This window comes from Harpia harpyja, chromosome 6 (genome assembly GCF_026419915.1).
Source record: "Harpia harpyja isolate bHarHar1 chromosome 6, bHarHar1 primary haplotype, whole genome shotgun sequence".
Classification (NCBI taxonomy): Eukaryota; Metazoa; Chordata; class Aves; order Accipitriformes; family Accipitridae; genus Harpia; species Harpia harpyja.
In genome coordinates this window covers 16,700,761-16,724,985 of record NC_068945.1, presented here as the reverse complement: position 1 = coordinate 16,724,985, position 24,225 = coordinate 16,700,761, and the positions used below count along the sequence as shown (strand labels likewise).

Sequence of the window (24,225 nt, the reverse complement as noted above, 5' to 3'; positions counted from 1 at the left end):
CCACACCATCCATTTGCATTCCCCATTCCATATTTCTGAAATATTCCTATTTTCTCTCTCAAGCCAGCAGCAGAGCTGCCCCACTCAAAATTTTACTTGAAGTCCCCTAAAAATTTTACTTAAAAAATAACTTCCAGACAAATTCAAATGAACAAAAAGCCCAAACCAAGGGCAGCCTGCTTATGATACTGGACCTGACAGAAGACGCAATTCAGGTGGATCAGCAAGAGTCATTCTTGCAAACGTGAGCTACCGAGGTCCTCAGCAAGCTGGAGGAAGGCAAGCGAGGGGTCTGATTTTGGCAGGGGCAGGCTGCAGGAGCCCACGGGATAGCACAGCGGGAAGCTTGACAGAGGCAGTGGGCTGGATTCGGGTGCTTCCCCAGGGCTCATCCCTTCTCCTCCTCACACCTTTCTCTCTGGGTTTATTGTCATCAGCCATACCAGGCAGGGGAGAGATGGAGGGAGGGGAGGAGGCGTTCAGCTCGGTGCCTCCTCTCATAACCTGTGCCTGACCAATCTGCCTCCCGAGGGGCTGTAGGGAGCTCCCCAGCCCTGGCATCTCCTCACCCCTCCCCGGCACGCGGAGAGGGATGGTGGAAAGGGGGGGAGGAGGGAGAGAGAGGGACTGACAGCAACTGCCCTTTCTCCAGGAGGGGTCGAGAGAAGTGAAAACCTCCTAAGCTCCTTCCCTTGGGTGTTTCGGAGCAGACCCTGCTTGCCTGGCAGGGTGACTCCTCTGCACTGTCTCTGCGCGCTCCTATGCGCGTGCTGCTGCCATCGCAGATGTACCCCCAGCTGTCACTTCGCCGCGCGCAGTCGCTCCCTCTCCCGCCTCTCTCTCTCTCTCCCTCTCCTCTATTTATTATTTACGGAGGATTACAGTCCCTTTCCCACGCTGCCATCTCGCCGTGCGGCTCCTCTGCCCTCCACGCAGGGTGAGTGGCTGGCTAGGAGGGGCTCCTGCCAGCTAGGGTCCACCGAGAGCCCAGCTGGCAACGGAGGGACTTTCTGCTGGATTTGTTTTGGGATTGTACCGGGTTCGCTGGAAGAGCTGCCGTTCTCACAGGAGGGTCCATCCCAGCCTGAGAGAGGTAAGTAACGACATCTCTTTTTTGTATTCCCCCCCGCTCCCCGGCTATGCGAGATCAGTGGAGCTGCCCCCCAAGAACCGGCTTCGCCGGGGAGCAGAGTGGCGGTCAGGGGCAGCACCGTCTGCCAGACGGCACAGTCCACAAATCCCAGTTGTGCGAGGTTCACGGGCAGCGATCTTCCCCATAAGGCAGGATGACAACCCTGCCGCAGAGGCTGCTGGTACTGGTTCCAGTCCAGTTTCAGTGCAGGCAGCTGGGAGGAACTTCTACCAGCTGTGAATGGCACCAGTGTCTTTCATTGCAGCACGGGCAGCTCAGGTGCAGCTTTGAGGCTAAGTGCTTGCTGCTGTAGTCACCGGGTACCAAGCAGCTCCTGGTGAGCCCTGGCTTTTGTCCTCTCCTCGGGGCTGTGAGAGGGGTCGGCATGTGAGGTGCCACTCACCTGACCCATGGTGGCTTTGCTGGGAATCATTTTGGTCTCAGCTGTCTTAGTAAGAACAACCTAAAATGGAGAAGTGAGGACCAAAATTGAACAGGTCCAGCACTCAATATACAGCTTTAGGATGAGGGTGTGTGTGTATGTGTAAGGGTGACTGTGTGCATGTACAATTTCACACACAAAGCTCATGGATGTGACCACAGGACGTGAAGTGAAGGATACCATATCACAAGTAGAGCCAAAAATAAGTCCCAAGTTGCTTCCAGCATCCCCACAGGCTGAGCCTGTGATTTCTGAACTTTTGGGCGGAAGGCACAGCACCGAGGGTGGGAATGAAACACAGCACAGAGAAACTTCATGGACTTGTCCAGCCCTGCCTGGGAGGAAAGGGGGAGAATGAGGTCCTGAATGAGCTGATCTGAAGCCCCCTATGGCTAGGGGTATATATGTAAGCATTAGCATGTGTGTGTGTGTGTGTGCATATATACATGTGTGCATATATACACATGCACAGACACGTGCACACATACATCCCACGCAGGGCATTCTACCCCCCCCTTCTCCCTCTGCCTGCTCAGTTTATTACTGCCACTGCATCTCATGCTAATTAAGAGAGACATGTAAAATCAGAGCTCTCCCAGTTTGGGGAGAGAGGATGTTTGCAGCTGTTGCTCCAACCAGGTCATGACCGAGCCAGGTCCTAGGCCTGCCATGGGGACTATCAGGTAGCCTGAATGTGCCACATCCAGCACAACCCCAATGGCAATGGTCGTGAGCAGGGTGTCTGATCTGCCACCCAAGGATGGAGGGAGAAATGAAGGTCTCATTTGGGGAAGGGCTGGAGCAGCTGCTACTGCAGGGTTTAAAGAAGGAAAGCCTTAAAAGACAGGGGGACCCTTAAAGGCACACAGGGACTTGTCACAAAGCAGGGGACATTTCTAATGGTGAGGAGGAGGGGGTGCCTTTCCAGAATTGCAAACCATTTTTCTTCTGAGCTTTGTCGTTCGGGTCTGTTGGGGGGCGGGGGGTGGATCTTCCTCCAACTGCTGTGGGCAAACAACATTTGCAAGGGAATTATTCCACATGAGCGAAAGGCTTGCGGGAGTTGTCTCCCTGTCAGACATCAGTGCAGTCTCTGTTAGTGTATCTTGCCCACTTGGAGGAATTATGGTAAATCCTGAGCAAAGGGGCTGTTTGCAAAGAGAAAGGGGGGAAGCCCTTTACGTAATTTTTATAGCAGATCATAGCTTTACCCTTGCCTCCAGCAAAGTGAATGCCACACGCTAGCAAGGTGCACTCCCAGCTCCAATATCGTCATGAGCTACTCCAGCTTTCTGCTCTTCTTCTGGCTTTTCTAAGCCTGATGCAGAAAGGATTTTATAGGCTCTTCAGAACCACAGAAGCCTGATGAAAGGAGACCTGTGCCTTGGTGCAGCAGGGAAGACCAGCAGCAGCACAGGGCCATAAGGATACCTGGACAGAAGCATCCAGGGAGCAGCAGAGGTTGGAACAGAATGAGGTCAGGCTCAAGCCTGTGGGAGGGCATTTCTGGGCAGCTCTTTGGTGACTCTTCAGCACTTGCCTGTTGCCGATTCAAAAGAGAGACCAAGCAGTTTCCTTCACTTACCATGTTTGGTTACAAGCAGCTGCTTACACCTCTTGACATCTGTCCCAGCCCTGGATAGCTCAAGCCGTAATTCAAATGACCATACTGGGACACTCCTGCCAGCTGGGTGATGCTCCAGAGTACTACACCATGACACACGCTCCAGTTCTCAGTGGGAAGGAGCTGGAGTTGGAGTCCTGGGCTGTTTCTGTCCCTACTGCATGGAAATACCTTATTCCTGCTGTGGCTTTACCAAATGCTGGCTCACAAAAATGCTTTGTGTGGCTGAGGGTGTCTTAATAGCAAGAAGAAGTATTTTTTTTCTATAAACCAGTTCAATTCCAGGCTGGAGAGATGGAAGGAAAAGTTGTTTCACCTGCAAGGGGTGGGATTATGTGAAATATGGTTTTATTCACATTGCAGAAACTGGCAGTTGAAAGTTAGGAAATGTTGGGATTGGGGGCAGCATGCCATCTGCACCCGGTTGCAGTCCTGACTGGTAGGATGACATGCTTTATTTTCATAAGCTGCCTCATTCAGGGCACTGGCTACACGGTGCTTGGGGAGTGAAGCAGGGGGCTGTTATTTTTTTGGTACTGCAAAGTGTGTGCCTGTTTTATTTGTTTACTGCCTGCCATCCAAGCCCTGCAGGCAACACATCATTATTCATTGTCTTGTGGTGTTCTGAAGATGCTGGCTGCTACAATTGCCTCATAGCTTATGATAGAGAATTTATGCTCCTGATGAGGCAAGACAGAGTGGTTATTTTCCTTGCTTTTGAAGGGAAAGAGACTTCCTCTTTAGCCACACAGGGAAGGAGCAGCAGGGGCAGGACCGGAGCCTGGGGCCTCTTGGCTCTTGGAGCCATTGACTCCTCGAGATCGTACCAGTTTGCTGGCTAAGCTGCCAGCATTTTGGAAAACAGCTGTGAGTGCTCAGCAGTTCTGCAAAATGGCCCCTAGGGTCTTGTGTTGGGCACCCGCAAAATTAGGAATGAACAGACTGTGGCCACCTGCCAAAACTGTGGTTTAATATTTAATACTGACCATATAAATATAGCCTTATTTATTACAACATCCTCATTGTTAGCTTGAGTATCACGTGTCCTTTACACTGAGTATGGGACAGGTCCTGTGAAAAAAAGAAATAGTACTTGCTCGGGTAAGCAAAGGCTGTGTTGTAATGCATACATGCAAGTGGCTGAATTAAGGATCTGCAGGTACTAACTCACATTCAAGTGCTTGGCTTTGCAAGCCAAATAGCATATCTTATCATATGGCAATTTTTAAAAAAAAAATGAAAATGGCACTTCCTTGATTCTTTTTTTATGAATGGGAAAACAAGAGACTTTCCATTATTTATACACTGCAATGCCGCACACCCATCACAGGAAGGACTGAGACTTAAATTTACAGCAGGGCCATACAAGTCTGAACTTCACAAGTGACTGCAAGAAAAGGCTGTTACTTTGCAGGCAGGCCCTGCTACCACGCTCCTCTTCACTCCAAGGAGGCTGGGAAGCTGGGAAGCTTCCTTCCCCATGGACCATGCCCTCACACAAGGAATAAAAAAGTAGAACCACATCCTGAGTCTCGAGAGGAGCTGTTAGAGGCAATTTGACTTAGCACTCATCGCTTGGACTCTCTTCCCACTCCTGGTGAGGCTCTCTGCTGCCGGTGCTCCCCAAAGCAGGGCATGCTGCTGCTGCGATTTTGCTGCGAGGTACCTGTGTGGGGGCAGAGGCGCTGAAGGTGGGCCCTGCTCTCCACACCACTTGCCTTTAGGGATTTTGATTGGATGTGAACGTTGCTATACTCGTAACTCTTCTGTGGCTGCAAACCCTCCAGAAAACTAAAGTCACATCAAATTTGAAGACCTTCCCCAGCCTCAGCAAGCTTGGCAGCATGGGGCTGTGATATGTATGCTAACCCAGATGCATCCAAGAATCCTGGCTGGAGCTCTGGGTTGTGAGAACTGTCACCACATCTTGTCGAGCTATGGGCAATGTTCCCAGCTTGTAAAGAGTGTAAGTGTGTCCCAGAGATCCTCAGGCAGCCCTGGAGCTGCAGGCAGCAGCTTGTGTGGAGTTTGCAGGGATCCCCCTCTTGGATGCTCTGGGAAGGTGATGGGGGGCGATAGGGAAGGGGAAGAAGAGCTCCAGGCTCTCTCTAACAGGCAGCACCACCAACCTCATGCCACAGTGGCAACCGAGTGAAACAGATCTAGGCAACTCACTAAGGCAGAAAAAGGTCTCCTTCAGAGTTCAGTGTAAATGCATCGTGTGCAAACAATGAGAGTCAGCCTTTCCTTGGGAGGTTTGCCAGGAGCTGTGTGCATGCTGGATTACCGATCCCCTTACGATAAGAGCAGAGAGGATTTTTACTGCTGGCATCTTGTGCTCTGCCCCACCACTGCGCATGCATGGATGATCCCTGCCCCTGTGAACACACCCTGGGCCACAGGCTTGTGAAGTGGGACAGCAATGAAGTTCTTCCCTTGTCCCACTGTGTTTTCTACCTCCTCTCCCTCCTCCTGCTCCAACTGCTGAAGTGGCAAGCCACTACCCTTGCAGCCGGTGGTCTGATTCAGAAAGGCTGGCAGCCGGGGAAAGGAAGCCAAGGTGCGGGGTGAGGAGGAGGGGGAGGGACTCTTTCACTCAGCAGCTTAGGTGGCAGCAGTTCTCCATCACTTTGGCTTCTCCACCAGAAGCAAAAGTAACCAGAGTCAAGCACTAGGAAGGCTAGTGGGCTTGGAGTCCTGGTGTTTTTCAGAATGCAGGCTATCAAAAAAGGCAAAGCCAGTTCTTGGGCAAATGCAGACATGAATGATGGCAAACAAGTAGGTGTGGGATATTTTGTGTGCGCAGGATCACCCAGGCTTGCAGAAGCTCACCTGATTCTAGGAATGAGGAAGCACAGGAGAAAGGCTTATGGCTGAAGTGCCCTGGGCCCCATAAGGTACAACACGGGTTTCTTGGTATTGATCTGGAAGCCTCTTGGTTCGGCAGTCTGGCCGTACTGTTTGATAGACGTCTGGCCTAGCACTCCAGGGACAGAACTGTGAACTGAGAGCTTATATTGATAAAAAAACTTACATTTTCCTATCTTGCTGCTAAATTGATGCACCTCCATCTACTACTCTGTGCATGTAAATGTATATCTCATCTCAGACAGGCTGGGACCTTCCCTCTTATGGATCTGCTGCATCCTTTGCCCCTAATAAGAGACCCAGGGAAGGTACTGGGATCATCTCAAAATTTCTGAGCCCTCGGGGAACCCTTCACAAATGTGGGCCCATGCATACCCTCCTTCTTGAACACTACCCGAATAAAAACAAGAAAGAGATTACTTGGGGATCCAGAGCACCATCCAACTAAGAAGTGCGGAAAATACCTGGCGTGGTGTGGGGAGGGGAATGAGGACCACAGAACTAGGATTCTCCCACCAAGCCGCCTTCTCGGCCTGGAGCCTCTCCCTGGGATGTGCCACCCACCACAGCCCCGGGCTAGGCTTGGCAGGAAGGGGGGGGGTGTGGCATTTTAAATGCCAGTGAGCTGAAGAATGCTCGTGGGGTGTAAAGGAGTAACTGGGAGCAGAATGATGCCTCCCTCAGACCTGCTGGGTCAGGAGCAGCTGCAGTCCTTCTGTCAAGGGGCTGAGTGCAAGGATTAAGGGCCTGAGCTACTACTGACCATGGGATTAACCCCTGCAGGAAATTAAAGTTGTAGAGAAGGCTCTTCACTCCACAGCTGAGAGAAAGAGAAAAACTGGGATCTGGATTAGAATTGGCAGGGCTGGTGACAAGCCACCACCCACAGCCAACTGTTCCCAGCTGGATCAGAAAATGTTATCTCAGCCTTCATGTAGAACCCCCCTCCACATCTCACTCAGTTACCAATTTTTGCCAACAGTATAAGAAGAACAAAAACATCACTCTGTGGCAAGAAAAAGAGGAGGAAACTGGGTAGCCAGCTCACGTGTCCCTCCTCTGAGCCCCTCTCCCACTCCCTCACCCGCTTCCCTTCTCGGCTGCCTCTGTTTTGCATGGAGGAAACATGCACGTGGTCTGTCGCATTCAATAATACTTGGAGAAGATGCTGGCACACACATGGCTGGATTTCTTCCTGTCAACTGCCCCCTCAGCTCTCCTCCTGCTGCTGCTCTGGGCCTCCTCCATATGCTGCACTCTCGCTGTGCTGGGACTTTCCTGTCACTCCCGTGTTGGATATCCCGGTCTCCCCACCTGCTTCCACAGCTTCCCAAGGAATCCCACTTCTCCACAACAATCTGGGTCTTTCCCATCAGTGCTACCCGCCCTGGCTCCCCTTCGGATGCTCTGTGCTTTCCCAGAGGGTTTGATGGGGCCCAATGCCCTTGGTATTTCCAGCCCCTCTAATATCTCTCAGTCTCGTTATTGTGCATTGGTCAGGGAGGCTTGGGATGTAAATAAGGTTTCTTGGTTAAGGTACGGGATGAGGAATCAAGAAAACTGGCTTCTCTCCTGATTTTGCCACAGGCCCATCAGGAAGCTTTGGGAAAGCCCCACCAAAACTCCTTTATTCTGTGTAACTTTGATAAGCCCTACAAATCATCTCTGCAGGACAGGAGAGCATTTACAAGCCCAAGTGATCCAGTGTAAGCACTGTACTTGGCAGCTTTGGAAATACTGAGTGGGGAACTGATGTGGGCTCGTGATGAGGTATCAAAAGCTGGGCAGCTGAAATTTCAGCCAGCTAAACTCAGCAGCCATTGTTACCTCTGTCGTAGTTTACCCCTCCATAAAATGGAGATAAAGTTGATTTTTCTTGGAGGGGCTTGGGGAAGAAACATTTTTTAGCACCAATCACATTTGCATTTCAGAGGTGCCTACACATTGTCATTCCAAGATGAGAAGCTTTTTGACCTCTTTACATCCCAGAGAACAGGGTGAGGTTTTTATTCACACCAAGTCAGGAATGTGGCAGAGTCCCTTACAATACCGAGTGGGTTTTGCACGCCTTCCACTTACTTTACAGCTTTCTGTATGAGGTGTTTTGCTTAGCTGTGATCGATCACTGCAAGTCAGATGGCACCATTTCTTCTGCAGCTGGGTTTCTAGTGTGAATTTAAAATGTGCTTTCCATTGATTGTGACAGCACAACACTAATGAATCCTGAACACATGTGTTAATAAATCAGCAAGTGCTGGAAATGAAGCCCCCAGCTATTTAGCTCAGAAGCTCACTGGGGCAGTGACACACACTGTATGTTTCTACAGTGCTGCTGAGCTTGGCTGCCTCCTCTGGGTGCTTTCGCAGCCCAAATAAACAACAAACGAGGAGCTGCCACTCAGACAAGGTGACCTCTTGTGGTCAATGATTTGCTAGACCGACCTAGGTCTCTTGGGGGACCAAGAACGGGCATCATCTCCATGCCCTCTAAACCCACTTGTGGTACTGTCAGGACCACCATTTTCCCCTAGGACCCATCAGCCAGGTTACTTCATGAACTTTCAGTTGCTGTAGTCAGACCCCATGGCTGCCGCGTCTCCCTGCCCTCTGTGCACCAGCTTTTCTCCTCCAAGGGCTGATGAAGGAACAAACATAGAACAACGTGCTTTAATCACTGGGCTCTGGGGTACCACTGTCCCCCTACATTATGGGTGATGGTAATAAAGAAGAATCCTAAACACAACAAGAAAAGGGGAGGAAAAAAAGATAATCTCCTTAAAGTGTCCTCTATGCCCTCCCTCACCCTGCTGCTTTTCTGATAAAGGCTGAAGCAGTTCAACATTGGAAAGGGTAAGGGGACTTTGCCATCACTTGCCAAGGAGAGTGTGGGGGAGGGATGAATGTCTGTGTGTACTTCCTGATAATTTATTGCTAGCATCTGTTGCAGCCTCTGTTACCTACTCTTTTGTAATATAGGTCACCCACGTGCCCTGCCAATGCTCGTAAGCCAGGCTGTTAACGGAGTCTGATCCCTGAGCCATGATCCAAGGGTTAGTGCAAAGGACTAGGAGAGATAATCAGAGACAGAGGTTGTTGGGCTCTGTTTCTGACTGTGACTCATCCTAGTGACACAGTCACCTGTCTCTCTAGCCTCAGTGTCCCTGTCTGGAAAATGGGATAGCTTTATCCACCTACCTAGAGCAGAGGCACTACCGGTTACGACCTCAGCCTTAATTCTGGGGGCCATTAAATACAAAATATCAACAACACCTACAACCATGGTAAGAGCCATTCATAAAGCAGATGGAAAGCTTTGGATAGAATATGTCACAGAATTGGGAAGTGTTAGTAAAACAGTATGTGGATGCAGTAAACTGAAACCCTCCCCAGCCTCACAGTGTGGTCCTTGGGACCCAACTTATGAAAGGTAAGGCTTTAGAGTGATACTGCAAACATTACTGGTTACTGGGCAGGGATATGGGAAGCACAAGACAGTGATAGTGCCTGCTGTAGCTTTTATGCCCTGGCAACTGCTGCAGAGCCATTACAATCTCCTGAGCATCCCCCCCAGCAGTAAAGTTCCCTGTTCGAGCCAATTAGGGGAATCCTCATTAGAGAGTCCTCTTGAGTCTGACAGCAGGCCAGATGTCCACGTGGCACTTCAACTCAGTGTATTTTTGGCCACTGGAGCCCATGGGCCAGAAATGGATGATTTCATTCTGTTGCTTTGAGCTGAAACTAAAAAAGTTGTCTTTTACTGTCCTATATCAAACGGCAAGAAGAAAAGGCCATCACCAGCCCCCACAGGCTACTCTGTTCATTTCTCCAGAATCTGGAAAAGAGACTCAACTCCAAGCATGTGGAAGAAAGCTCTGGACACCGTGTCCAATGGATCACAAGGCATTCAGCTGACATGTTGCTCCAGGGGGAAGGAATCACCTAGTAAGCCTGGAAGAAAAACTAATGCCTGGTTTGTGGAGCCCTTGGGTGACTTCGGAGCATTCTGAGCTCCAGCAATGCAGATCAGCCTTGAGCCCCCAAACCCAGGCAATGCCATGCTAGTTCTGAATGGGTGGCATGGTGCCTCACCTCTTGGGCTGGGGGTGCATGGGGGGCACTCCTAGGTCTGACAGAGTCCTCACTGCTGGAAAAGTCCCCGGCTCTCAGGCTGAAAGCAGCCGGACAGATTTGGTGGTGCTCTGGAGAGCCTTGTGCTGTGGGCAGGTGCTAATTGCCCCAGGACTATGAGGTTCCCAGTGCTGTGTTGGCAGTGAGCGCAGCTGGCCTGGTGCTCTGCAGAGCGGAAGGCATCTCTTGGGCCACAGTAAAACAGCTAATTAAGTCAGAATTCAAGATAAGTCAGAGAAAACCTTTAAAAAAGAAACTCTTAAAAATCCTCTCTGCCTCCTTGCTCTCTCCTGGCTGCAGAATGTTAATCACTAAGGGTCTAATGTGCTTATGGGCAATAGATACGTGGGAGAAACTGGGTTTTTCTGGATCCTTGGAATTAAAATTTCTCCATAAACATACTACTTCAAGGTATAAATGCAGAAGCTCATTGCCCCTTGCACTTCAGTAGTCAGGAACTTCTACCTATTCCAAATCTACTGCTCTGCCACCTGAGCATATGTTATGCTTGGAGAAGCAGGCAGTTTTGTGCAAGACATGGATGTTGATAAATATGGGTCACAGAAGAGTCCCCAGCACGCGTGCAAGCCCAACTCTGTGCACACATTTGTAAATGTAAGCTAGACTGGTGACTATATCTGCATACATACATGAAGAAAGCTGCTTTTAAGTCTTCGAAACGTGTATGAGTGCACAAAGGGTGGCTGCTATCTATGGGGTGGGAAGCACTGTGTTTGTGTGACATGCTTTTAAAATAATCTTGGGTTTATCAAGGCGCCTCCATCTTTGTGTGTGTGGCAGCGCAGGAGACAGCATTGAAGCCTGAACAGGTGTTAATCACTATGCACTGTAATAAATTCTAAACATAGGGAAAGGGCTTATTTATACACGGCTGCTCCTCCCACCCTGCACTCCGTGCCTGAGCCTTGGCGCTGCCTGAGGGAAAGAGGCTTCCGTGAGGTACCAGAAATGAGTGCAAGAGCCGGACTTGCCCTGCCAGAGCAGAAGGAGCTAGGGTTAGAAACCCTGACCCCATCACCGTCCTCGCGCCCCGGTATGTTGGTCCTGCTCTCAGCCCCCCACTGTCGCCTGGGGGTGGCATGGCTGAATTGCACAGAGCAGCGAGCAGGGTGGGGGAGACACCAGCCCATGGCCTGAGTGGGAGCCTGGGCTGAGGGGAGACTGCAGAGGGAAGCCGTGTCACGAAGCACCCAAGGAAGCTGCTGGTGTTTTTTTTAAAAGCTTAGCCCCCCTGATTGGAGCCGAGCCAGCTGATACAGATGGGGTGTTACAAAACAGAGCCAAAAGGCGAGAGCGCAAGGAACAGAGCTATCTATAACCCTGACAAAGTTAGATGGAGTGAAGGTGGGGAAGAGGGAAAGACAGAGTGTGGCAGGCAGCCCCTGATGCTGAGAGCAAGGACGCGATTGTTCGGCAACGGGATTTGGAGCTGAACGACTCCCGCTATCCAGCAGGCAGATAAGGCTCTGTGGCTGTCAGCTTAACTCTGCTGTTTATTCCTGTGCTGTAGGGAGTTAAATAGAGCACACGGAAAGCCTGCTGCCGGGGAGTGAAAGTCAAGGAGGGAGAGGGAAGGAAGAGGCTGTAATTGGGCAGTGCCCGGGGAATTGGTGGAAGTGGCTGCGGGCAGAGCCCCTCCAGGTAAGTGCTTGCGGCTTTTCATCCTCTTTGTTGATACTGACAGCCGGGGACAGGAGACTTCAGGGGTGGCCATTAGGACAGAGACATTGATATGGGGGAGGCTGAAAGTCTCCTTCTCAGCCAGGGTGAGTGCAAGCACCGATTGGGGACAGTTATTTGTTGCGGCTTCTCTTTCAGTGGGGACTGCAGGGAAAGGGCTCTAGCTCGGTTTGGGGAGTGGGGGGCTGCAACGGGTGAAGGCTGGATCGGTTTCAGTGCCGTGAGAGGTATTCCTCTATTTGGTGCATTGGCATTTGGGTAAATGATCTAAATAGCCTTGCAAAATGTACTAGTCCAGGCACTGAACCTGCTCATCTGTCTCATCAAGGTGCTAATTTAAATATTTCCTGGCGGTTTACATTCCCATATAAAATAAATCAGTCATGGGAGCCTGGGGGAGGGGAAGCAGCTGGCACGTGTGTGGAGAGGGTGTCCCAGTGGGAGTGCAGCACCCAGTTATAATAATGGCTGTGGATGTTGTCAGAGCCCCTCAGAGGGGATGGAGGATGGTTTATTTCTGTACCCTGGTTGAAACGTGTCCATCTAACTGCTGCTGCGACTGTGGGTGGCACATCAGAGAGCAAGCAGGGGGACAGGAGGGTCCGTGGGGTTTCCCCTTTTCTTGCTTGCCTGTATCCAAAAGGGAAGCGGGAGGGAAGTTGGAACCTGTTGTCAGTCACTCATTGTCAGGGGAGAGTTTATGGTCTTTGGGTTTCTAATTAGACTGAGCATTTTTCCTTCTTCTAATTGAGATGTAATTCCTCTCTTTTCAACACTCCCACTCAGTCTCCCCCGCCCCGGGTCCTCCCTTCTCCTCCGAGGCTCACTCGCTCTTCAGCTCCTGCAGTTGCTGCAGTGTGAATTCCCTAAGCTGAAGCTGTGCTCTGCTCAGCCCTGCTCTAGCCGCCACATCCATTTTACCTTAAAACATAAAGGAAGCACTAGCACGGAATACAGGGGTGGGGGGAGAAGCGCCTTGGCAGCTGCTGGTGCCCAGACCTCAGTGAGCTTGAGCTGTGTGTCAGTGAGAGGATGCACAGGTGGTACCAGCCTGCGTGGAGGCGAGAGGGAACGAGCTGGAGTCTGCTGCCCTGGCAGGGTCACCTCAGCAATTCATCAGGTTAACCTTGAGCGTGAGGCTAATGTAGCTACCATAGCAGGCTGTTCAAGCACCAGTCTGTCTCTTCGGCCTTATCTCTGCACTGCGAGGTTCAAAGTGAATTAACGTTGTGCCTTTGTCATGCTGCGCCTGCTGAAACATCCTCCACCTCTCCTCCAAAACTGAGCTAATGCCTCAAAGGCAAAACTCTAGTTGGGGAGGGGAAAGGACAACACGGAGCCCAGCCCTGCGCCCAGGGAACTGAATCTCACCCGCTCTGCTCTGCTCTCCCCCTCCAGGACCTGGCAGGCAGGCTACAAGGTCATTCCTCCTCCCTTTGGGGCCGTGTGCCAGGCTGGCTGGTGGATGTGAAGACACGCTGGAGAAGACAACAATGCTGCCTACAACTGCCGGCCACCGGTGGAGGAGCAGGTTCCTCATGAGGTGGCAAGAGGCTTGTCGTAAGTAATGCCTACTCAGGTACTAAGTACAATGATCCTGTTTGTCAAGGGAGTGGAAAGAAAATAGGTCACATCAGGGTTAAGAATAAGGGAGAGGGACAGCTAAGAATGGAGATATTTGAACTAATTCCTGATTCCTTTAGAGGCCAGGCGAGCTAGGAGGGAGAGTGAGACTCTAAAGCTAAAGATGGGCTTAAAGTGGGACAGTGAGTGATGATTGCTTCTGAATTCCAGTGGGCCTGGCAGGTGAGAAACAGCGAGACAGATACCGTGGCACAAAGATGCACTCCGAACATTTCTCAGACCGGCATCCTGTAAGCTGCAGACTCCTCTCTGTGGTAGGGGTTTATACATAGGCTGCTGAGCAAGGCTCCCAGCTCTTCACAGCAGAAGTCATGACAGATTTTAGAAGGGAATGCAGGATGCGAATGCAGAATTCTCCTACCGGGCACTGCCACATGTAGTGAAAATCAAGGAGTAAATAAAGAAGATCTCTTTTAAATTAAATTGTAAAAGTTCAGCCTGTGCATATTCCCAGTGGACCAGGGCATCTGCTATAGTATCCCTGTATGCAGAGCAGAGACTGCTAGGGTGATGTGGGGCTTCAGGGAATGTACCTGCACTTCAGAGAACCATCTGGGAATTGCAGCAGAGGAAAGGGAGCACTTGGAGGGTATCCATCACTATTGCATGCCTAGGTGCCGAGCTGTGGTTTCCCTTGTTCCTGCCCCCCTGATCAAATTTGGGGCTGCTCCTGTAAGAAGCTGGGGGAATTGTTTCCTTCTCCAGAAAACAGGTGTCTTTGTAACCCATCCTCACAGACTAGATTGCTGTATAAATTATTTATAATGAATGCTACTGAGCCTTGACTTAATCTGATATACCTGGATCAGCTTTCTGCTACCTATCAGAGTCACCAAACACCCCACAAAGTAACTTCATCTTCCCCTAACATGAAAACACATACTACTCATCCTTCTGTAGGGCTGGAAGACAGCTGCAGGTTCTATCGCTTCCCTGCCTCTCTTCCCCGTAGAGCTGCATTCTAACCAGTGTGATGAATTCCTTGGTCTCAGCTCACATCCTTGTGGATGCACCTCTTGCAGGGACTGAAAATGAAATCAGACCTTCTCCTCCCTATGATTTTAGTAAAATATTTCCAAGAGCACAAAGCAATATATGGGTAACAACAAGACATTTTTGGCACATCCTATACGTCTGCAGAAACTTGGCATAAATCCAGTTCCTGAGCATAACCACAGCCAGCTGCCTGAGACTTTGTTCCTTCCAGCCACTGCCAGCATACATTCTGGTGGAACCCCAAAGCCACCCAGTCGGGGCCGGTGGCGGGTAGGCATTTTGAGAGATAAGCCCTGAACAGAATGCCACCTGTATAGCATTACACACAGTCTGCTCTTACCTTTCTTGGTGTACAAAGCAGCTAAGTGTTATCTCATCAACACAGCTATCAATCTATTATTAATATTGTACTTTTGTTAAGCATCCAGGAAAAGATGGGGTTACCTGAGTGACTCACGGCTCTCTCCCTTCCCCACTCTAGCTCCCATTCTTTTAATTCTCTCCCTACAGCAAGAGTGCAATGTATTCTGAATGGAATTATATATCAGTCAGCCAGCCAGTACCTGCACTGCACCAGTCCACAGGCTATGATCTGCTTTCATGGCAATCTCTGCTGTTGACCCCAACCTTTGCATGACAAGGAAGCACAGAGGTGCTCAGGGTAAAGATCTCTCTCATATTTCACCATAAGGATCCATAATTATCATTAAAAGAACATACAGATTGGCACAGCCTGGGCTGATGTACACCTGAGATCTCAACTGTAGGACAGAAAAAAGTTCTTGCAGGAGTTGTGAAAGATGGATGAAATAAAAAAGAGCTGAGACACTCTCTCTGAACACTTATCACTTGGCCCTTAATAAAGTCATATAGCTTAGGATCCGAACTGTGTAGTTGTCCTTAGGCTACCAGTCCATAAATCTGCCAGTTCTCTCAAGGATCGCTGGGAACACAAAAAGGCCCTAGGCAGGATGACAGGGTTTGGGTGTGAAGGCAGCAGTACTGAGAGAAGCAAAGTTGATATAAAAAAAATGGGCTATGGGTCAGACTAAACTCTAGAGAGAGTGGTGCGAGGGAAGAGAGGAGGAGCATGGCTGACTGTAGAGCTGTTCCATGCAGAGCTGCTTCAGAGCATGGGTCTCCACTGGCTCCCTCTCCTATGGCAGTCCTTTCACAATTCCTTTGGGGTTAAGAAACAAAATACCTGCTTATTGGTTCTTTGGAAAAAAGCAAAACGGAAGAATCTGGTTTCCAGTCCAGGAAAAAATGGCGAGACAATAAATGCATCCACTTTAGCTACCATTCACCCCTAAAAAGACTCTACCAACCCCAAGTGACTACTTTCTCTGAAGAAAAGTGAGAAAGGGAGAGGACAGGGCATGATATACAGAAAAACCTGCTTCAGTTTTAGTCAAATGCTCAAACTTGTCACCTTAAAAACCAGCGAGGGAGCTGAATTTGCTTCCCACATTGAAGAAATTAATCTCAATTCCACAATAGGAATGAAGATGAAGGATGCAAATGTTTTACATAGTCTGCTTAAACATAACTCCCACTCCTCTAATGACAGAAGGCAGAAAGCTTGCTTTCCTGTTGCTGATGCTTCTTTGTCACAGAAATGAGAGTTTTAAAAGCCACTGGCTCCCAGGGAGAGGGTTGGTAACTAGTCCTTTGACACCACTCACAGGATCTGGACCCATGTCTGGAATGGTGATCCACAACAGCTCTAAAAAATGCTGTTTTGTGGATTGTCTGACCTCACCTTTGAGACACTGCAGGAGAAAGGGGGTATGTGCTAACCTTCTTCCTAACACCCTTTTCTTCAACTACCAACCTGCATTTTTTTCCCTCATCTCCATTGCTATGGGCAATTTTGGTCAGAGGAGATACTTGTGGGGCTATTGCTGTGGGATTCAGAAACTATTTTGAGAGCAATGGCAAGCACCAGGTGCCCAGTGTTTTAGGGACTCCTTGTTACTTTTTAACAGCTTTCTTGGTCATCCCTTTGTAATGTAATCTAATTAATAAAAAAGTCTCTTGCCACAAGGTCCACGCAACACAATGTGGATATGGAAAGCAAATGCTACCCTGATTTAGGGGCTAACTTAGACCCGGGTCTGATCTATCACAAAGATTAGGATTCAAACTGCAGGAGCACAACTGAGATGTAGGTTGTTTTGTTTTCATTTTTCTTAAAAGCTTTTCATTAACATGTCTATTTCTGAAAAAATAGAGCTTCTTAAATATATACCAGTCCCTCCTCTCTCCACTGTGACTGTTTAGAAAGAGCTGTCCTTTATCAGAGGTGACACCTCCCACCACTCTCTGCTCCATTCTCCTCTGACAGGTTCCAGTGCTCTAGTACCTGGCAGCAAAGTCCTCTGGGATGCACTGTTCTAACTTCTTTGTGAAACTGGAAGGATATTTACTTGCTTGCTCTTGAAAAGAAGGCTAAGAGGAAAATCCTGCTGCCAGGGTACAGGGCAGCAGTAAAGGGATGTAGCTGTGAGGAAGCTCACTACACTGCAGGGCATTGCGGTGAAGAGTCCCTCTGTGAGGGTTATATCGTAGCCGTAGCTGGGCTCAAGGTGGCGATGGGTGAGGATGGGAAAGCACTGCTCTAACACACGCACTCTCTTTCCCCCGCTTTTCACCTACCAGTGCTTGGCTGTTGGCTGTCTCTATGTGCTGCCGAGTCCTTCTTTGCTTGTCCTTCCTCATGCAAGTGTAACAGTGGCAACCTGGAAGTGGACTGTAGTGGCTTGGGCCTCTCTTCCATCCCCTCAGACATCCCCACAAACACCAGGACCTTCCTCTTTCTCAACAACAAACTCAGCATCCTGCCGGGAGCAGTGTTTTCCAACCTCTCTGCCCTACAAAGGCTGGATCTATCCAACAACTTCTTGGACCAGCTCCCTCAGAACATCTTCAGCGACCTGGGGAACCTCACGGAGCTCCATCTGAGGAACAACAGCATCCGGGCCTTGGACAAGGACCTGCTACAGCACACAGCCCTGTTGCGCCAGCTGGATCTCTCCATCAACGGCCTGGCCCAGATACCCTCGGGCATCTTTGACGACCTGCCTGCTCTCCGCTCCCTCTCTCTCAGGTCCAATCGCCTGCAGAGCCTGGACAGGGTGACCTTTGAACCACTAACCAGCCTGCAGCAACTCCAAGTTGGGGATAACCCCTGGGAATGTGACTGCAACCTCCGAGACTTCAAGCACTGGATGGAGTGGTTCTCCTACAGAGGTAGGTGCTTGCGCAGCGGGAGCCAAGCTCCGTGGTCTTCCACGGAAAGGCAGACAAAGGCAGGCAGGGAAGAAACACGAGCAGATACATCTGGCAGGTCAGGCTGACCTGAATGCTAGATCTTAGCCAAGGAGCATGAGGGCTGTGCTACAATGCTAAGAGACTTTTGTCTCTTTAGGTGCCACCGCACCTTCACATAGCAACACTGCCAGTCTGAGAAGTCCTCAGCAGCCCCAGATCTCCTATTTCCTTGTTTTGTTTCTAATCTGAAAGATTACTTTTTTTTTTCTTGGGAGAAGAAAGAACTTTCCTCAAATAACATCAAAATTTTAGGATTATGAGTTCCCCTCGCACTTTCTGCCTAAAGAGAAGAAATGCTTTTCACGCTTGAAAATAACCAAACCATTCTCTTTCTTAAGCCGGGAGAAGTAAAAGCCAGATTTGGCTGTAAAGCATCAGGTTTGCTTTCAACAAAAGAACCATAGGAAACAGTGCCACTTAGGAAAATACTGCAACTAATATTAGCAAAACCAAACTAAAGCTCAAATTAACAATCCAGACCCAAGTCAGACTAGCTATAAAATCATCATTTCAAACCAAGCAGTTTTTGACAAGTTTGCATTTCCAGCTTTTCCTCGAAATACGGAAGGCTGGAAAGGTATGTATCACTTAGCAGGAATGCTGACGGGATGACACACTTTCAGGAGCTGCAACTCAGAAAGATGGCACATTTTACAGGAATAATGATTGAAGGCCTGACCTTCTGTCATTGGAGCCAATGAGTAGGAAAGGGTCTCAAATCACGTGGATAGCAACGGTCAGCTGTCACGTCCTTCCTGATCACAGCCATGCTGCAAAAAGATTATCTATGCCTATGGCTACACTGCAGTCTGAAATATGCATTTGTGTGAGCAGAATCAAACAAGCATACGAATGTCGCTTCCTTCTTTTATTTGTTTGTTTCTTTTCCTTCTTGACTCTCATATGACAGAGTCGATGGAAAGCACACGGAGTTAATTTTGCTTTTTTGTCCCCTTCCAAAGAAATTGCCCAAACTCACTCAAGCATTTGTTTCAACATCTGTCACTATTTTCACAGAGGGGGGATGGATTAGTTGTTAGAAGATGGGACTGTGTGTCTGTTGTTATTTTGAGAAGATACAGCCTGGTCCTATCTTTTTGCTTTAATTTCTCCTTTTCTAAAATGGTTTCTACTGACACTTATATAACTCACTAAACAGTGTGAGGCTGACTTAATAGACAGTTTAAGAGGGCTTTCATGTCTTGGCCTTAAAGATGTCTATGCAGATATCATGCACCATGAGCTCTACTGTCAAATCCAACCTAGGCAGAAGCATACCAGCCAGCTGCCGTGGTTGAAGCTGTTCCAGTTGTGGGGGGCCAAGGCATGCAAAATGCCTCCAAGTTAGGCAAAACAATCATTTTAAAGGATACCGCATGCGCTCCTTCTGCCAGGTGCATGGAGGTGCAGCCATTCCTCCCTCCCTCCATCTTTGACAAGGACTGAGGATCTGGCAGGCTCTCTTGAATACTCTCTCTACTCAGCAATGCATTCACACGAGGGACTGGATTTTATGGCCCCACTGCTATAATAAAGCAGTTCCCCACTTGGTAACCATAATGCTGCTACGGCTGACTTCTGTAGGGCAAATACTTAGCAGGTGTGAATGGAATCATAGGAACTTACCCCACTTGAGGATCTAGCTCTGCTGTCAGTATATTGGGAGAAAGCTGTGGTTCACTCCTATTATCTCTATTGGGACAGGTGGGAAAATCGACCAGCTGGCATGTACCCTGCCCAAGGAGCTGAAAGGGAAGGATATGAGAATGGTGCCCATGGAGATGTTTAACTACTGCTCCCAGCTGGATGATGAGAACAGCTCTACAGTGCTGGACAATACTGGCCCACCCTGCACTAAAGGAAGCCCAACTCCTTCCAAATCTAAATCAGGCCCAGAAACAGAAGTGGAGCCCAGTGTGGGATGTCCTCAGAAACAGCGATATAGGCCTGTGAGCGTGCGCCGGGCTATTGGCACTGTTATCATCGCAGGGGTGGTTTGCGGCATCGTTTGCATCATGATGGTGGTGGCAGCTGCTTATGGTTGCATCTATGCCTCCCTTATGGCCAAGTACCACCGGGAGCTGAAGAAGAGGCAGCCACTCATGGGTGACACAGAAGGTGAACATGAAGAGCAAAAACAAATCTCTTCTGTGGCATGAAACTCTTCTAGGAAGGAACGGACAGCAATGAACAAAGGTACCGGAGAGCAGTCAAGCATGGGGTCCTCCCAAAATACATCCTCCCAGACAGACAGACAGACTGTGCTATTGCTCCACTCACCCAAGTAGTGCAACATGCTTCTGGGGAGTCAGGGCACCTGGCTCAATTTCTGTTCCTCTGCCCCAGGCCCATTTCGTGCCCTTTCACCCTTGGGCCCTCCCAGACAAATAAAGTAGAGTCAGACCTCGAGTGCTTGCTGTGCCTCATGCCCTTGCACAGAGTTTCCCTCACATGCCTGCTGTGGAGGCAGCTGGCACCTTCTGGGAACCTGTGTCATCCTCTCAGCTTCGGTCCTGAGTCGTCCTGTATCCTGTCAAGAGCTCTCTGCAAACAGAGAGCAGTTCTGTGAAAGCTTATGTGAGGAGCAGGACATCAGAAATGTCCATGCCTCTCTGTTAGGGTCACTGCTGTTGTGTGACAGTAAGTTGCTGCCCACCCTACAAGTCAGTGCTGCCGAGAACACATCAGAAGGGAGGGAAAGTCCCTAGGGGATGACAACAGTCGGGGGAGATTTCCCTTCTCACTTTTAAAGGTGGAAAGATACCCGTATCACTCAAACACACTGCCAGGGAGTGCAGTGTCCCTCTTTTTGCTCCTGGCCAAGTCCAAATCTGCAAGCTGACACACATATCATCTGCTATATGTGCACAGATACAGAGCTGTCCTCCTGTACACACACACACTGACTCATTCTGATGCCAACACACAGGCACAGTCAGACCCAGCTCCAGACACGCCACCTGTGCATGCAGATCCACATGTGCCCATGCTGATCTGCCCTCTGCATGCAGCCATGAATACATTCAGCCATTTTACCTTAGTCTTATCAAAACAGTGCATACCACCTCCTGCTTCAAACAAAATACACGCACCCTGCCACTGAGGAGCCAACAGAAACATCTCAGCCATAGTACAGAGCCAGTGGAAATGGGTGGGAGAGGATGGAGAGAGGCAAAGTTATTAAGGTTACAGCATGAGTTTGTGGAAATGAGTACGCAGCATGAAAAAAATAAGGTGTGTTCTTGTTTTCTATTTTGTTTTCTATGATAAATGGAGAGGTTAAGGAAGGATATGAAGCCTCCATCTGGAAATGTTGGATTGGCAGAGCACAAGTGGGTCATCAGGAAAGACTAGAGGAGGAGGCGGCTTACCACTCTTGGTAGTGTAAGCCATGCTGAGGAGTAGTGTGAGCCTATGGGAAGGTGGTGGGAGAAGACACAACCCAAGAGCTGGCATGGCTGGCGGAGCGGCAGGCACAGTGTATGGAGCAGGGTTATGCAGCTGGGGTGACTGAAGAGATGGGGCACAGTTCTGGAGGGTCTTGAGATGAAGGCTCAAACCTGGACCACAGCATGGCACAGGTGGGAGAGCCCAGAGCACAGGTGGGAGACTCCAGCACGGTAGGCAGCACAGCCCGCATACGCTCCCCTCACCATGACTCTGTGTTCACTGCCATCCATAGCTGCACATGAGTGTGCCCACACACACAACTGCGCACACTGCCACTGTCATGTAGAGTGACTTCCCCCAACCAGATTTTAAAGCTCTCAGACTGCAGTGTCTCCTATTAGTCTTGGCTCTTTCTGACACAACAGGAAAAAAAAAAAAAAAAAAAGTGAGAGGGGAAAAAAAAAAATGAAAGGAACTCAACATAAGGACTCATTTTGTATCACTGGAAGTGGGATAAAATGCTGTCTCCAGGGGAGAATGCATATTGCCATGGTAACCTGCTCTAACCCGTCACAGTGGGTATTCCTGGGCGAGGAAGATGACACCGGAGGTCGTGCATCCGCAGTGCCTGTGGATGCTGTGATCCCTGCCATCAGGAAACAAGCTGGCAGCAAGCCCAGCTTTGCAGGGTGTTTCGCTAGCAACCTGTGTTCAGAGCTGAGCATGCACTGCAGGTGGACCCTGCCAGGGCACTTCACCTCTTCCCCCTGCTCCAGCTGGATCCCAATGCCTTCGGACATCTCACAGCTCTCCTGCTCGCTGCTGCTGGATCCCCATGGAAGTGATGCACGCTGGCTCCTCACCCCCTTCTGGTCCCAGACAGGTGGTTGTACTGACCCATGGGCACAAAATACCAAGTCTTTAATCAAAGTCTGGAGTGGCAAAATCCCTCCTGGCCTACCCAGGGCCACCAGAGGCAAAGAGACAGGATGCTCTGGACTGTTTCAGCATGACTTCCCTTTGACACAGGGATACATGGGACAGGGGAGGCTGTTCTTCAGGAAGCAGAAGACCAGGCTGCCCTGGAAGGACTGGGAGAAGCAGTCTACCCACAAGTGTGCACACACATTGTACCCCACTCCCAGCACACTGCTTGTGGAGAAGAGGAGGAGGAGGAGGGCTCACAAGATATGAGGAGGAAGGACTCTTCCCCCATGCACTGTATAGCCACTCCAACCATCCCATGTGCTGCAACTGTAGCCCAATCTGAAGGGCAGAACTGGTGCACTGCAGACTCCGTATGCGTGTTACTGCTGCTCCACATTCCCAGCAAGCCAGGACTAGACTCTGCCTGCTGGATCCAAACCTCTCCCCAACCTCCCTCTCAGGGGAACTTCTCCCTTTACCATACTGGACTCCACAATCATACTTGAAATGGGACTTGAGTCAGAGCGGTATATTTATAGATCTATATTTTACTTGCATCAAATAATGGTGAAATATTGCACAAAACAAATGGGATCTATATATGTGTGTGTGTGTATGTGTGTGTGTGTGTGAGTGAGCAAGAGAGTGAGAGAGAGATTGTTTTTAAGGGGATAGACTAGAGGTAAAACAAATGGGAGGGAGGCAGAGGACAATGCAGGGGTTGGGGGGTGAAAACCTCCTTTCCCTGCACCTTCTGCATGACCTCCTCCTACCCTGACCAATTTTTCTTTGTTGCTAATAATATTTTCTATATCTTGTGTTGTGGGACTGATGATGACCTTGCCCATCCTTTCCTTTTTGTTTTCATTTATAAGGCAGAAAGTCTGGATTCATCTCAACCCTAGACAAGGGACTGCTATGTTTAGAAACTCACCCAGGAAAGGAGAAGACAGGAAAGGGGAGAAAAGAGCGCTGCTGAGAAAAATGAAGGCTGGCTGCTGTGGGAAGTCCCACTGGAAAGCAGATACTGGGCTTGGAAGGACGAGGACCTGTCCTCTTTCATGCAGAGTAACAGGGTTCACTGGGAAATGCCCACTTTATACCACTGTTTGCAAACAGGCTCTTTACTCTGTTCCCTAGCACACCTGGAAAACAGGCTGCCCTAGTGTGACCGAGCTGCTGCACTGTCCACAGGCACTCTAGGGAACATGGTACGCAGCGTGGTCAGAAATGAAGCTCTCCTGTGGGATGCTGGATACAGAATGAGACCCAGTGCTCCTTTTGTGCCCAGGCAATGGGTTCCTCTGGTGTGTGGGGACAGGGGCTCCCGTTCCCCCTGCAGGCATGGCTAGGCATGGGGGGAATCCCCCTGAACGCACCCTTTGCTGCAGGCAGGAGTACCAATGCCACAGGCAGATGCCTGCCCTCAGGAAACGGTTTTCTGGGGCGGGCAGGTCCAACATGTGCCAGGGCATGTAGGGGCTGGCAGGACCACCAGAAACACCCCTTCTGCTCCCCCTGCTGCCCTTCCCCACACACCCACCTGTAGTACAGGCAGGCACATTTCTTGCAGGGAACAGATGGCACTTGTAATTTCTTTTTCTTTTTGTTACTGTTTGAAGGAGAGCAACAAGATTTTCTAAAATGATTGAATGGAGGTTTCTTTGGCATGAGACAGAAAATTTTTAAAGGTATATTATATTTCTGGCTTGTTGTTACAGAAGAATAATAAAGAATGTATTTTCCTATGCTCCTTCTTGTTTAAATGAGATCTCTGATAGTAACCTTCCCTCTATCCCCTACCCCTTGTAAAAGCAAACACTGCAGGGATACAGCCAGCCAACTGAAAAGTCCCTGAATTCCCACATATGTGTATGCTTGTCTGTACATAGTGTTTGAACTTGGAATGAAAACGCACATATATACACATACATACACTATATCAGTGTAAGTCCGAGGCAAGCATGTACCTGCAGTTGGGGTGAGGCTGTAGGACTAAATACAGTCAGTCAAGGTGAGACCCTAGATCTAGAAACACAC

The 24,225-nt window shown here is 49.5% G+C and overlaps 2 protein-coding genes across 6 annotated transcripts in view; one reads left to right on the top strand and one right to left on the bottom strand.

Moving 5' to 3' along the window:
- Nucleotides 1-24,225, bottom strand: part of CACNA2D4 (calcium voltage-gated channel auxiliary subunit alpha2delta 4) — a 133,368-nt gene that overhangs the window by 31,374 nt on the left and 77,769 nt on the right. The gene's annotated exons all lie outside the window — the stretch shown is intronic.
- On the top strand, nucleotides 311-23,935 carry LRTM2 (leucine rich repeats and transmembrane domains 2). 3 transcript variants are annotated; one of them, XR_008235503.1, is made up of 6 exons: nucleotides 311-1,093; nucleotides 11,726-11,856; nucleotides 13,294-13,455; nucleotides 17,197-17,787; nucleotides 19,573-22,712; nucleotides 23,061-23,935. XR_008235503.1 is itself a non-coding variant. In XM_052789188.1 (5 exons), the coding sequence occupies exons 3-5, from the start codon at nucleotides 13,389-13,391 to the stop codon at nucleotides 20,025-20,027; spliced, it is 1,113 nt and encodes a 370-aa protein (XP_052645148.1). In that variant the 5' UTR covers nucleotides 311-1,093; nucleotides 11,726-11,856; nucleotides 13,294-13,388; the 3' UTR covers nucleotides 20,028-23,935. The 3 variants fall into 3 exon arrangements, 2 of the variants coding, with proteins under 2 accessions (XP_052645148.1, XP_052645149.1); XM_052789188.1 differs by having other exon boundaries at nucleotides 19,573-23,935; XM_052789189.1 differs by lacking the exon at nucleotides 311-1,093 and adding an exon at nucleotides 10,951-11,248 and having other exon boundaries at nucleotides 19,573-23,935.

Coding starts and splice junctions, on each gene's coding strand:
- LRTM2 (XM_052789188.1), top strand. CDS start 13,389: ATGCTGCCTACAACTGCCGGCCACCGGTGGAGGAGCAGGTTCCTCATG. Junction 13,456..17,196: donor GAGGTGGCAAGAGGCTTGTC/GTAAGTAATGCC, acceptor TTCACCTACCAG/TGCTTGGCTGTTGGCTGTCT. Junction 17,788..19,572: donor GGAGTGGTTCTCCTACAGAG/GTAGGTGCTTGC, acceptor CTATTGGGACAG/GTGGGAAAATCGACCAGCTG.